Source organism: Syngnathus scovelli, chromosome 15 (assembly GCF_024217435.2).
Source record: "Syngnathus scovelli strain Florida chromosome 15, RoL_Ssco_1.2, whole genome shotgun sequence".
In the NCBI taxonomy this organism is placed as follows: Eukaryota; Metazoa; Chordata; class Actinopteri; order Syngnathiformes; family Syngnathidae; genus Syngnathus; species Syngnathus scovelli.
In genome coordinates, this window is record NC_090861.1 from 3,964,296 (window position 1) to 3,978,271 (window position 13,976).

At 50.7% G+C, this 13,976-nt stretch overlaps 3 protein-coding genes across 5 annotated transcripts; 2 read left to right on the forward strand and 1 right to left on the reverse strand.

The window, feature by feature from the left end:
* Nucleotides 1–193: 193 nt before the first annotated feature.
* Nucleotides 194–4,653, forward strand: LOC125982300 (LIM domain kinase 1). Its single transcript, XM_049742760.2, has 15 exons — nucleotides 194–381; nucleotides 840–978; nucleotides 1,347–1,456; nucleotides 1,526–1,693; nucleotides 1,764–1,869; nucleotides 1,949–2,187; nucleotides 2,256–2,430; nucleotides 2,500–2,586; nucleotides 2,647–2,778; nucleotides 2,896–2,955; nucleotides 3,025–3,090; nucleotides 3,167–3,353; nucleotides 3,422–3,477; nucleotides 3,559–3,716; nucleotides 3,782–4,653. The coding sequence occupies exons 1-15, from the start codon at nucleotides 338–340 to the stop codon at nucleotides 4,203–4,205; spliced, it is 2,151 nt and encodes a 716-aa protein (XP_049598717.1). The 5' UTR covers nucleotides 194–337; the 3' UTR covers nucleotides 4,206–4,653.
* A 302-nt stretch (nucleotides 4,654–4,955) lies between these two features.
* On the forward strand, nucleotides 4,956–8,125 carry LOC125982335 (septin-4-like). Of its 3 annotated transcripts, XM_049742827.1 has the most exons (13): nucleotides 4,988–5,078; nucleotides 5,390–5,412; nucleotides 5,842–6,132; nucleotides 6,197–6,293; nucleotides 6,360–6,446; nucleotides 6,586–6,709; nucleotides 6,788–6,922; nucleotides 7,004–7,121; nucleotides 7,217–7,318; nucleotides 7,383–7,479; nucleotides 7,550–7,712; nucleotides 7,784–7,886; nucleotides 7,964–8,125. In XM_049742827.1, exons 1-13 carry the CDS (start codon nucleotides 5,033–5,035, stop codon nucleotides 8,024–8,026), a joined length of 1,449 nt encoding a protein of 482 aa, XP_049598784.1. In that variant the 5' UTR covers nucleotides 4,988–5,032; the 3' UTR covers nucleotides 8,027–8,125. The 3 variants fall into 3 exon arrangements, with proteins under 3 accessions (XP_049598785.1, XP_049598784.1, XP_049598783.1); XM_049742828.2 differs by lacking the exon at nucleotides 5,390–5,412 and having other exon boundaries at nucleotides 4,956–5,078; XM_049742826.2 differs by lacking the exon at nucleotides 4,988–5,078 and having other exon boundaries at nucleotides 5,097–5,412.
* An 18-nt stretch (nucleotides 8,126–8,143) lies between these two features.
* Nucleotides 8,144–12,929, reverse strand: LOC125982323 (max-binding protein MNT). The gene is made up of 6 exons (XM_049742804.2): nucleotides 12,547–12,929; nucleotides 10,886–11,408; nucleotides 10,710–10,751; nucleotides 10,499–10,610; nucleotides 9,873–10,065; nucleotides 8,144–9,783 (listed from the first exon to the last, which is right to left on the reverse strand). The coding sequence occupies exons 1-6, from the start codon at nucleotides 12,653–12,655 to the stop codon at nucleotides 9,149–9,151; spliced, it is 1,614 nt and encodes a 537-aa protein (XP_049598761.1). The 5' UTR covers nucleotides 12,656–12,929; the 3' UTR covers nucleotides 8,144–9,148.
* Between the last annotated feature and the right edge of the window lie 1,047 nt (nucleotides 12,930–13,976).

The window sequence follows — 13,976 nt, forward strand, 5'->3', positions numbered from 1 at the left end:
CACACACACACACAGAGGGCGGTTGCATGTGACTCCCTGAAGGAAAGCTCCAGATGAGACTTGACTTTTTGTAAGTGGATCCAAAGCAGGACGTAACAGGACCAGGAAGGTGGAGTCTAGGTTCTATACTGGGACGAGTCCACCAGAGGAGGGGCCACCATCTGGTGTCAGTGGATCCCGTTTTTTTGTTTTTTTCTTCACTCACATTAGCAGGAAGTTAACACACACACAGAAGAAAGCAACCTGTGTGAGCTTGCCCAAGATGTTACGCATGGAGCAGGTTTTTCTTCTTCTTCTCTTGCTTTTTGCGGCTAAGCATTGACGGGACGCCATCAGGATGTCTCGGCGGGATCTGAGGTTTCGACGTGGGATGAGAGGACGGTAAGAAACAGCGACGGCTATCATCTTATGTGTGTCACTTTTTTGCAACAATGCACACAAGTTGCAATACAAACATATTTCCTTCCTGGCTCGAGCAAGCGAGCGGCAACTTCTTAACTTTTGCTTTTAGTTCAAGAGTGATGGGTGGCGCTCTTGTACATGTGCTTGGCGACGAGAGGAAGGAGAGGAAACGAGGTGGAGTCATACAGGAAGTGGTCGCACACTGTTTGTGCAGCTTTGTAGATTAGCCACAACAACTCCTTCATGGTGGACATCCAGTTCCATTGTTGTTAAGTTTTAATCCAAGGCTTGTGTAAGAAGAAGAAGAAGATCATCCCAGCAAAACTTGGACCTAGAACTTTCAACCAAGCTACCAGAAACATGCCAACTGCCCACGGATAAAATACACCTAAAGCTGTAAATTTTGATCTGAAGCTATGCTGCCCTCTGGTGTACAGGTGCAGGGAATGCAGCTGCAACCTGTCTCACTGGTACTTCGAGCGAGGCGGGCAACTGTACTGCAAGAAGCACTACTGGCAGCGTTACGGCGAGAACTGTCACGGCTGCGCTGAGGCACTCCAACCGGGACTTGTCATGGTGACTCAGCATTTATTTCAATTCAGTGACATCATTGTACTTGTAAAATAAAGCGGACTCACTGACAACTGAGAAAATACCGGTGATGTTTTAAGTCTTACTGCATCGAGACAAAATCTTCAGCGGTGTGACGTCCCGCGATTAACTAAAAACTTGTTAGTCTTGTGACGTGGTGAAAGAGCGTCCTATGAAAAGTTCCTGACAATGCAGCACTTCATAACCTTCATGCACAAATCGTCACGAGGGCAGAAGCTCCGAACTTTAACCGATAGGGCAAACAGAGGTACGAGACAGAAGAATCTCAAAAAGTGAGACGAAAAAACAAAATGGCAAAAACCCAATAACAAAAAAAAAAAATGTACCGACAGGTTGCTGGAGATCAGAAGTACCACCCCGAATGCTTCAAGTGTGTGAAGTGTCAGATATTGATTGGAGATGGAGACAGCTACACACTTGTGGAGCATTCTAAACTCTTCTGGTAAGTCAATATTCCATCTCTGAGGTCTTTCTGTTACTTTGGGTCGTTGAGTTGTCGTTTGCGTCCCAGTGGTCAGTGTTTCAGTCAGGGTGCCGCATCGTCGCCTTCGTTGGAACCCATCAAGAGCCCCCACACGGTGGCGCTGGTGTCACTTCCTCCACAGACAGAAGGCCAACGAGGTTTGAAGGTGGCAACTGGACTCAGTCAAGAAAGCGGTCCTTTGGTTACCGTCACAGCGTGAGTCCAACTTTAGCAGACATCCTGAGTTTCAGGTTCTCGATTTCCAATCCACATCATCCTACTTCAGGTTAGACTCGGACGCTCTTGGTCCTGACACGCTGTCTTCCCTCCACATTGGAGACAAGATTCTGGAAGTCAACGGCATTCCTGTCCACAATGTTTGCCCCAACAAGGTTCTTGATGACTTAATGAACCAACCATGATGAACTTGACAAAGTGAAGCCAAGCTAAGGTCAACCTTGCTTGCTTTAGGTAGCGCATGTGATCCAGGACACTAGCAGACAACTGCAGCTGACCGTGGAACACAATCCACGCTCCAAGACCTCCAACGACGATCACAAAGACTTGAACTGTGTCTGCGAGAAAGTGCCTGCGACACACGTGCTACCAAACCTGGAGGAGGAGCCCGGCTCAGGGGTGGAGACACCGGACTCAACCAGAATGTCACCTCACCATCACGGAACCATGGGAATGCGATCACGAAACATCCTGTAAGACGAGTTCCCGACTGTCTTTGATCCACCAAAACCATCTACCTAAGTCATGTTTCCTCCATCAGGCGCAGCTGCAGCATCGAAAAGTCTTCCTTGTCACTCTTCTCCCAAAAAAAAGACATGGTGCGCTCCGAGTCTCTACGTAACGACCCCGTCGATCGAACCTATCGCATCTTCAGGCCTTCTGATCTCATCCACGGAGAAGTTCTAGGCAGGGGCTTCTTTGGACAGGCCGTCAAGGTAAGGTACGAATGTGACAATCTTTCGAACCAAAGGTGACCGAATTCTGATCTTCATGTGGCTGTGAAGGTGACACATCAGGAGACAGGAGAAGTGATGGTGATGAAAGAGTTGATACGTTTTGATGAGGAGACGCACAAGAGTTTCCTGAAGGAGGTAAATGTCCATCAAATGACTTAATCTTGACTGTCCATTGATCTTCTGTCTGGTGATCAGGTCAAAGTGATGCGCTGTCTGGATCATCCCAATGTCCTCAAGTTCATTGGACTATTTTACAAGGACAAGCACATACACTTTGTGTCCGAGTATATTCAGGGAGGAACGCTCAGAGAAACCATTGCCAAAATGGTAAAGTACTTTTTTTTCCCCTCCTTAGATGTTTAAGCCAAGTCCAATTCAATTTACCACAGCACAGTGAACAACAAGCATGCTAATGCTAATGCTTGATCTCTATCTGGTTGGTAGGACAATGACTTTCCGTGGAACATCAGAGTGAGTTATGCCAAAGACATTGCCGCTGGAATGGTGAGTCTATGCTCGAGGTCCATAACCAAATCACCATCTTACCTTATATTTGAGATTTCTCCTTCATAGGCTTATTTACACTCCATGAACGTCATCCACCGGGATTTAAACTCACACAACTGCCTGGTCAAAGAGGTAAACCGATGGTTGTAGTTCTTTGCATAAATGACTGCTCGTCTCATAGTGCTTGCTTGCTTTCATCTACATCTAGAATCAGTCCGTCGTGGTTGCAGATTTTGGTCTTGCTCGTTTGGTGACTGCAGAGAGGAACCGCAGCAGAAAGCCTTCTCTGGATCAACCTCCCAAGGGAACTTTGTCAGAGCTACGCAAGCCGGACCGCAGGAAGCGCTACACAGTGGTTGGGAATCCTTACTGGATGGCACCGGAGATGATCCACGGTGAGACATGAATAATTATGAAATATAATATAGCTTCACTTTGAATGCTTGACCTTTGCGCCTCTCAGGGAAAAGCTACGACGAACGTGTGGACATCTTTTCATTCGGAATCATGATTTGTGAGGTAGGCAAGTTGAAATGATGCCCGATCCTCATCCAGTGAGAGCTAAAAAAACAATATGGAATGGCTCTGAATATTTTTCAGATTATAGGACGAGTGAGTGCCGACCCAGATTTCCTTCCTCGGAGTAACGACTTTGGTTTGAACGTGTCTGCGTTCATTGAGCGGCACCAGCCTTCCCAGTGCCCTTTGGCCTTCCTTCCGCTAGCTGCCATCTGCTGTGACTTGGATGCTGATCAAAGGTAACCTCAGAACCTTTCACCACATTGTAAATATCAGGATTATAATCTTGACAAACCTGTGGCAGGCCTTCCTTTTCCAAGTTGGAGGAGTGGCTGGAGAATTTGCTCATGCACCTGGACATGCGCCTGCCTCTCCGTTCCGAAATGGAGCAACTGAGCGGAACCTTCTGGGAGAACCGCCAACACAGTTCAAAACTGGAAACCTCGCCCACTTCTTCTCAGAGTCCCGTGACGTCTCCCGATGACGAGAACAATCAGCAACTTCCTGAAAGCGCAAATTGCATACCTCAGAACACTAATGAGCATGTGAATCAAGAACTTGCACAACAAAACACCCACAAAAGTCACGGACATGGACAAGACCCCTCGGGAGAAACACAAAACCAAACAGAATGTTCACAAGTTGCCAGTCTACCATCAAATAGGTCCAGGAGGATCTCCCGAGTCTTGTGGAACAATAACATAAAGGACGATCGATCTTTGCTGTGACTGCTTCATCTTGTCAAGGGTGTTGGAAACTTATTTATCTTTAAGTATGACAACAAAGTTTCTTTTCAGAAAAGCAAAAAGAAAAACAACTACGCTGTCCAGTATGTATTTGTGTATGTTTTACTTTTACAGCGAATTAAGTGAATCAAGCTGAAGCTGTGCCGAAATGTGATATGTAAGCAAACTAAATTTGCACTCACTACAATGGTGCTAAGGGTTTAATATGCTTCAAGTGTCATTTTTCTAGAATAAGGTCTATTTTTCAGATATTACAAGACATACAATTGAATGTTTTTTTTGTAGTGGTCTATAGCTTGTTTAATTAATATTGAACTCATAAATTCAGAGTTCTGGAATGTTCACACAGCATCATGTTTGTGCCCTTTTCTGCCTTTTAGTTTGAAACATTTTTCGTCTGATTGTGATGAATAAAAAAACAGATTCATCAGTTGTTGAAATAATTGTGGTTTTGAGGAGTACTGTGCATAAATCGATGGAAATTCGAATAAAAAAGAGGGCCAAATTATTCATCCCTATGGTCGAGTCAGAGTACAGAGAAAAACGAGAAACACACAAACAAATGATAAAGAACAATTAGAATAAACACACAACTACTTACTTCATGTTGCCACAACGGAATTTACGAAACATTTACTAAAAAATGTTTTAAAAAGTGTTTAAATTGGAAGCCATGTTTCTTCTTCTTCTACTTCTGTTTCTTGGCAGTGGGCAAACAATTTAAGGTGCATTAGCGCCCCCTTTTGAAATGGAGTGTAAATTTAGATAATCCCACCGACGCGCGGTCCAGTTGAGCGTGTAGTTTCAACATGGAGCACATGTCCTCGCCGGTTCGCTTCCGCAGCAACACCAAAGGTACAAATTTAATTTAGCTCATACATTTCCACTTCTACTTGTTGAATTTAAACTCTGGGATGAAGGTTTTCCATCCACCTTCCTCTGTACTAGGGCACAATTTGACTTTCCTGCACACTAGCTGGCGCACCCGTTTATAGTTACAGTATACCTTTATTTATTTATTTATGTATTTATTTATTTATTTATTTATTTATTTATCAAAATATCCTTATTTCTTTACACTACAGGTACTTGTATGTTGTTTGTTTACATGCTCTTCTATACTAACAAGCTTATGCCTGCCTATTTATTTCATGGCACGTTAACAGCTGCAACTTTGTCAGAGAAGGAGGTAAGCAAAATTAGCTGTTGTCTACAAAAGGTAGTGTTTGTAACGTGTTTGAAGAGTGTGCGTTGTGTGTTCAGTCTATCTCCACCCCCCACCCCCGGCGGCAGCATTAAAAGCAGGATTAAGTGACTGCAAAGCTTTGTGGGTAATGCGAGATGATGGCAAAAAGGAGGCCAGACGTGGCCTGCTGGAGTCTGCGGCTCAGTGAGCCCGCCTGACCTCGGGTTCTGTCAGCTGACGATTGACTCCAAGCTCCAACGCACAGGGTTGATTTGAGAAAAAAAAATCTCACAGCACATGCTATGATGAGCTCATGCTAACAGGCAAGGGCCCAGAGTTGAGATTGGAACCGTGAACCTCCCACCTGCGAGGCAATTGTACTAAACACCATGACACCATGCCGTTGCATAACTCCGCCTCTTTCTGTCTCAGCTGTCCAGTCTGCGAGTGAAAGACGAGGACCACTTCCCCTTTGCCAGCAGGGCCCCGCCCCCCGCCTCGCAAACTCTTTCCTCAGCCCGGCGCGGGACGGAGGTGGCGGGCGCCAACGGACGGCATCCCGGTCTTCCAGGGACGCCGCCGCTCTCACCGAGGGTCTCCGATTGGTCCTTCCCGCTCTCCGGGAGAATGACTATGTCACGGCGTTCGCTGGACTCGCCGCTTAGCCCCGCCTCCCGCCCGCACAGCCCCTGGGGATCTTTCGACCCCTATGACTCGGCAGAGGTGAGAACCCAGCAACGCTCGCATCTCGAGGCACCACTTGCTAAATTCTCTCGCGTTTTTTCAGGATCAGGATAAAGAGTACGTCGGCTTTGCCGCGTTGCCCAATCAGGTTCACCGAAAAACAGTGAAGAAAGGCTTCACCTTCACGCTGATGGTGGCAGGTGAGTCTTCACATATGACTGACATCTTTCGTGGCAGAAATGCTAATAACGATGCTAACTGAGCAGGAGAAAGCGGCCTGGGAAAGTCCACGCTGATCAACAGCCTCTTCCTCACCGACCTTTACAAAGACCGAAAGATTCCCAACGCCGAAGGTCAGCAGCTCGGAACCATCCAACAAATTTCGGGCCCAGAGTCCATTTTAATCATCGGCAATTATTTTTAGACGCAAGAAAGTTCTCGATGACGCTAATCGACTAGCTGTCCGTGATTAGCTTGTGTGTGTCCTCGCAGAGCGTATCAGTCAGACAGTGAGCATAGTGAAGCACACGGTTAGCATCGAGGAGAAAGGCGTCAAGCTGAGGCTGAGCATCATCGACACGCCGGGCTTCGGCGACGCCGTCAACAATATGCAAAGGTCTGACATGCATGAGCTCCTTCACGTGACTTTGACATTTGGGGTTTTTGTTTTGACGCCTTGTCTCCCACACGCTAGCTGGAAGCATTTGGAAGACTACGTGGAGCAGCAGTTCGATCAATTCTTCCGAGACGAGAGCGGCCTCAACCGCCGCAACATCCAAGATAACCGCGTGCACTGCTGCCTCTACTTCATCCCTCCTTACGGACACGGGTAGGCTAAACTCCTCGTTTCCGGTCGTGTTGGAAGTCGAGATGCTGGTGCGTTCAAGTGCCGTCTGATTTGTGCCTGCAGCCTGCGACCTCTGGACGTTGAGTGCATGCGAGCACTGCATGACAAAGTCAACATCGTTCCCGTTTTGGCCAAAGCTGACAGCCTGACGCGGGCTGAGGTGTACAAGAAGAAAATCAAGGTAGGGCCCTCATGCTAGCGCTAATGCTAACACACACGTCATGTTGGACAGAGGTAATCATTTGTTCCCAAAAGTGACTTTTGCTTCCTTTTTAGATCCGTGAGGAGCTGCGTCGCTTCGGGATCAACATCTACCAGTTCGCCGACTGCGACTCGGACGAGGACGAAGAGTTCAAGAGGCTGGACCGGCTGCTTAAGGTCAGCGAGCGAGCCGGACGACGTTTGTGTGCGACGGCCGACGTGTTGTTTTGTGCACGCGCAGGACAGCGTCCCCTTCGCTGTCATCGGGAGCAATGTCCTGGTGGAGAGTCAAGGCCGCAGGTTCAAAGGTCGTGCATACCCCTGGGGAGTGGTGGAAGGTAACACTGGGCGTCGCCTCGATATTTTCCACACAGCTTGGAAAAACTAAACTTCCCGTGTGTGTCGTAGTGGAGAGTCCGGCCCACTCGGATTTCCTACTCCTGCGGGATATGCTGGTGAGGACTCACATGCAGGACCTGAAGGACGTGACCCGCGAGTGCCACTACGAGAACTACCGGGCCCACTGCATCCAGAACATGACGCGCATGGTCGTCCAAAACCGCAAGCGCAGGTTGTGGGAGGGAATGAAGGCCACGCCATCCACATCATCTCCTTAATCTTTATCGTCTTGTTTCTGGGTAGCTTGCGTGAGAAGTACCAAGAAGAAAGCCACCTGGACGTCCCATTGCCGCTCGCTGACTTCGACACAGAAAAGGAAAGACTCATCTTTGAGAAAGACCAGGAGGTACGCTGCTCACCTCACCCTGCTCCAGCTTGAAAGCGAGATGACCTTCCTGTTGACCTTTTGTTGTTGCGCTGCAGCTGAGGAGGATGCAGGCGCTTCTGGAGAGGATTCAGGAGCAGATGCAAAGCAGTCGCATATGAAAGCACTTGGCGGACCTGTGAGAAACATCCATGTTTCATTTGGCATCTTTTTCATTGTTTCTACTGCCATCTAGTGGCTGTTAAATAAAGTGTTAGAAAGAGCAGGCGACAAAGGAGTGTTGTAAATGTAATAATATTTATTTATTAAGAATCTTTCGGATTAATGTTGACGGCCCACAGTGCTCAGGCCTTTTTATATAACTTAACACTTTCGCCATAGGGAAAACAGCCGTGCTTGTATTAATATATAATATCAATATATATAGCGTGAGGTCCAACGTCTTGTTCACCCGCCCGCTTTCCACATGGTCCCGCTAACATGCACCACAACACAAAGCAGCGTTAATAATCAGAATCGGAATAAAGATAAAAACAAGTCCGCCGCTCCAACGTGCATCACATTTAAGTCCGTCCACATGATGACACGACGCAAATGGAATCACCAACAGAAAAAAAATTACATCGTTAGCAAGAAAAGACAAAACGCTGTTTTCGTTCCAAAAAAATGTCCACGTTCAGTTCCAAAGAGCAAAAAATCTAAACTTTGACTGGTTTTCATTTGCTTGGTGTGTGTGTGTGTGTGTGTGTGTTTTGTCACAGTGATGAAGAGGTTAAGTGTAGGCACACGCAAGCGCAAGCATGCTGGCACAGCCGCTATCACTCCAACGCAGAAAATGGGTTGCAGGGAAAAAAAAAAAAAAAAACTTTCACGCAGTATCACACAATTTAAAAAGCTAAAATCAAACCCATGATTTCAGGGTTGGAGGTTTGCAACTAAATTTTTTTTGTTTATGCTCAGTCACTTGTCGTTTGTTTGCTGTGCACCAGGGGGCGCTGTGACAATCTTCCCTTGCAAAGCACTGCATCAAGCTCCTCAAGTCACTTTGACATAGTCCCTAGGACCAAAGATGGTGCCAAAGCGATGCGCGATGCTTTGGCCTGAGCACAATAATGCAGGCTATCACCACCCCCACCAAAAAAGTAACTGGAAAAAATCAATTGCAGTTATGCAGGGGAACATGTCCATCATTTTTGGGGGCTAGGGGGTCTGTCTAGTCCCGAGAGAGTCTGATGCGTGTGACATCATCACGGTGACATCATCGTCACTTTCCACAGCGGCGTTCAAGCCAGTTTGATGGTGCTGACAGGGAAGGTGGGCACCGTTACCATGGTGACAGCTGCCTGGCCCACCAGCTGAGGGTGGGGCGCCAGTACGGCGGTGGGTTTTGCCAGCGCCGCCGCCTGCTGGCTCGCCATGCCGCCGTTGGCGCCGGCCTGAGGAGGGGGCTGCACGCGGGGCAACGCGTGATGGGTAAAGGTGTGCGTGATGTGGCCCACCATGGCGGGCTGAGACACCGACACCCCCTGCGGGTACAGGGTGGGAAGGCGGGAAGGGAGGGGCGCCGCCAGGCGTGCCACTGGGTGCACCGTGATGTGGCTGATGGGGGTAGGGCCCGGCAAAGGGGCGATGTGTGGGAGGTGCTTGTGATTGGCAGGCAGGGCGTGGCTGACGGCCTGGATGACGGAGGGGTGCGACACGGACGAGACGGGGACATGAGGGACGGCGGCGTGGGCGATGACAGTGGGCGGCGGTGGCGGGCCCTGAGGGGGAGGGGCGGCTGAAGACGAGGGGGGCATGGCCAGCAGGGCTGTGTGCTGGATGGATAGGTGGGGAGCCAGCATTGGCGCCTGTAGAATGGGCGCCGCAACGCCGGCCGGAGCCTCCTCGCCATCCTGCTCCAAGTTGTCTTCGCCTTCTGTCAACAACGGACACCAAAAATAAATGCCCCTAATTGCACGGCGGCGAATAAGCTGAGTCAGCTGAGCGAGGTATGACGCGACGTACCTGACGCAGTGGAAGTGGACACCTGGTCGTCTTCGGGCTGGATGCTTTGGCGGATGAGGCGTTCGATCTCCAGCGCATCCATCCGCTGACTCAGCTCTTTCTTCAGCTCAGATAAACGCTGCTGGGTGGCTATCTTTTCGCGAGCCAGCCGCTCCATTTCGTGCTCGTATTCCTTCTCCTTGCGCTTCAGAGTCTGCAAAATCAAGCGCTGCTTTCAGCCCACCATGATAGCCGCGTGATGGCGACGTTAGCTTTCCTGAAGTTAAACGCTAATGACATGTACGGCTTTTTGTATAAATATATATTTTTAAACATATGAATTTTGTTCAAAAATACTAAATATGAGAGTTTACAATGTATTATTTATTTTATAAAAAATATTTTGGGGGTGAAAAGGACGATAAAAGGAAAAGGAAGTTAGCCCTGGATGGTAAGTGAGCTCTTTAGTGATTATGTCATCCTGTATCACCGTGGCAACAGCTGCCTGCACGTTGCGACTGGACCCCGCCTCCTTTCACTTCACTTTTTTCCAGGCACGCGTCGCAACTGTTGCCATGGTGAGAAGGCGACCACATTCGCGCCAATCAGAGCGCGAGAAAGGCGATGGCGCCGTCCTCGGGCGGTACCTGAATGTAACGCCAGGCACTGCGCAGGACGCTGAGGTTGGACGTCTTCTTGTCATCCACGTTCGGGACATTCTTCTTCAGCGTCTCAAAACATTCTTTCAGGTGAGCGCGCCTGACAAAAAACATCAAGTTCACGCTTGCGTTCAAGCAACACTTTGCCCGCCATCCACAATTACCCAGTGGTTGATTGTCCTCCTTTTTCGGAACTCACCTGTTCTGCTCCAGCTTGTTGTGGACCTCCCTAGTTCCCGCCCTGAAAACACACAACAAACACACTCTAGTGCATGCAAAGATCCATGTGGTGCTTTTTTTTTTTTTTTTTAAATACCCAAATTTCTTTTGTCAAAATGTTAATATACAACTTGTGACTTATTTTGGGGTACTGACCCTCCAGGCCTCCTCTTGGCATTGGCCCCTCCTTTCATGTCATCCAGCGTGAGTCCATTGGTCTTGAGGTGGGACAAGGGCTGAGCTTGGTGGGACACCAGAGCGGGCCCCACGGCCGACCCGTCGCCACATACGGGGGGCGGGTACCGAATATGAACCTGAGGCTGCTGCGATGGGCTGCATTTGATTAGCCGGTTAACGCCGTCCATTTTGACATGGGGGGCACACAACAGCTGATGGGGCGGCGCCTGCGGGGGGGACTGAGAAGAGTTGTTGGCCAGCAGCGGGCCGTGGGGCATGGTCGCGGCCAGAGGGAGGGGCGCAGGCGTTGCCGCAACCACCGGCATCACAGGGATGACGGCGACGGGCGCTTGTGGCGGCCGAGGGGGCGGGGCCACAGGGCACGGCGGCTGCTCGCCCCGACTGACAAGGTCGGCTCCGACCTGCTGCGGTGGGAGTGGCTCCAGGCATCTTGACTCCGCCTCCTGGTTGATGAGCACCGTCACCTTCCACTGCTCCTCATCTAAAAAGGAGAGAGGAAATGAGTTGTGATGTCATCAACAGGCTGCAACGTGAACAGCTTCATAGAAAATGTGTGTGTGGGAATCCGTGTGTAAAAACCCAGTTACCATGGAAACAGCGGCCATAATGGGAGCATCCCCATTGCAGGGATTCCTCCAACGCGTTCCAGGGCCTGTCGCCCACATCTGACGCAATGTCGAGCCAATCACATGACTTCCTCATTCTTCACACGCACGCCCACACACGTGACAATATGGCATGCGAATGTCCGTGTAAAATGTGAACCAACGTGGAGATAATCAACGTCAGCGGGAATTTTTTCAATTATAAAACCCATTCGACACATTTTGCTGCACTTTTGATCATTTAAACGCTTAACCTGGTTAGTGTAAATGGCGCGCGTGCACGTCACAATCCACACGCAAGTGCACGCGCAAGTCAATTGCGTAATAGAGTGGAGTGGAAAAGCTCGGTCGGCTGGGGAGGGGGAGCCTGCCCCTCACCCTCCCATCAATGAGTGTGTGTCTATATAGGCGAGGGCAGGGCACGTGGTGGTAGTGGTGGGGGGGTGTCTCACTCGATCTGACACGTCATCAGAGGAGGAGTCACCCTCCAGACACACACGCACACACACATTCCTTCCTTCGCCGCCTCCACGCTAGTGCCCGTGTTCGTCAACAACAAGCGCCGTGCACGGACGGGCGAGGATTGGGGGGGGGGGGGCGTGAACGCAAGGGAGACCCGCTCTTCCCCCCCCCGCTCACGTATCATAAGCTGGCTATTATGTAAAAAAGCGTGTGTGTGCGCGCTGCCCGCGCACGCCGCTCAAAGTAGGACAAGTGGATTGCGCGAGTGACACACTTCGAGCACGCATGGCCCCGCTGACGTCACACTTGTGTCTGCGTGTGTGTGTGTGTGTGTGTGGGGGGGGGGGGGTTAGGGGTCGTAGAAAAGCAGAGGGAAAAACGGAAAGCTCGTGACAGGAAGTCCTTAGCGACGACGTACACGCGCATGTATTTCCGCGCAGAAAAAAAATGCCATGAAAAGACACCCTTGGAACCGGAAGTGGGTGCATCGCGAGTCCAAGCCGAAATCGGAGGTTCAGGCGGGGGAGCGGGTGCGCGTCGCTCGGTTCTTACTGTGTGTGAGACGCCGCGGTTCAGCCTGACGCTCGACCAGCTCGGTCCGATCCCGCTCGGCTTGCAACTCCAGGTAGCGGGCGGCCTCCAGCAGCGTGTCGATACTCATTGCCGAACCGGGACAAGGTGACGACGACGGCCGAAGAGAAGAGAGGAGAGCGGTGCGGCGGCACGGGGAGGAGGGGGTGGGGGTGGCCCCTCGGGAGCGCGGGGGGGGGCGGCGCTGGTGGTCGGTGGGCTTGGCCTGCACAGCTCCGCGTCCCCTTGGGCTGCTCGTGAATCCGGCTGGCTCGCTCCTCGGCGGGGCGGAGCGGGCCGGGTTCGTCCAAAGTGTTCGGGCGACAAGATGGCGATGGGGCTCGTCTAACTCACAACAAGCTTTGAGGCGTCCCACGCCACGCCCTCCCGCAGTCTGCCCCCGCCCTTTTACTACGGCATCTGCCAAAACACGGAACACGTCACGTGCTTTTTGCTTGCAAAATATATCTCCTCAAATCCCCATCGGTGACACCATCCCAGCCCTTTTGTTGTCCTTCATGTTCATTTAATCATTGAAATGCGGCGTGGCCAAGACGACGTCACAGCCTCCGCGTCAGAGTCGTCGCGACGCCCTCCCATCCGCATGATGGCACTTCCGAGTTTTGGTGAAGACCATGCGGCTGCAGCGCGTGATGGCCACCCATTGGCTGCATTCGGCGGCAGCCGGCCAATCTGCGCCGAGAACAACAAGCGTGCTGCTGGGCCACATGGGCGCCCACCCCGCCCGGAGCCGGCGCGCGCGCGCGTTATTTGCATGGTTAGCGCGTGACTTACAAGCCCCGCCCCCCTGCGAGAGAAGCTGTCAGTCAAAGTGCGGGGGGGGGGGACTCGTTGCTATGACGTCACGGAAACGTGTGGATTTTGACGGCAACCTGCAACTCCTTTCACAGATATGATCAGCAATGTTTGTCTTATTAGGAATACCTCACATCCACAAATATCGCCACGATTTTTTTTAAAGTAGTAATTTTAATGTATTGATCATAAAATAGATATCTGAACCCAAGGTGGCATGGAAAGCATGCAAGCTGTAAGGAGGAAGGGGAAGAGGGGTGAGTTTGCAGAGGAAGCAGCAGCATAGTGGTGACCCAGATCGAAGTGCTGCATCATTCCATCTCCCTGGGGAGACCCAGAAGGGTGGGGATCGGGGGTGGGGGGGGGGGTTACCAGTAGACACCTCCATCCTGTCTCTTCGTTGCCTCCCTTCCACGTGGTCCTCACACGAACCTCCTCCTCGCGGTGCCTTTGCGCAGCGGTCACCTCGGCAACGGTTGCCAAGATACGGGCCAACCCCGGGAGTTGCCTGAGCAAGCAGCAAGTAGGCCGGGCAGCGTCCATTAGATTATTGATGAGACGCCTTCACACCAAGAGCAGGGGGGGGGGCAAAATGC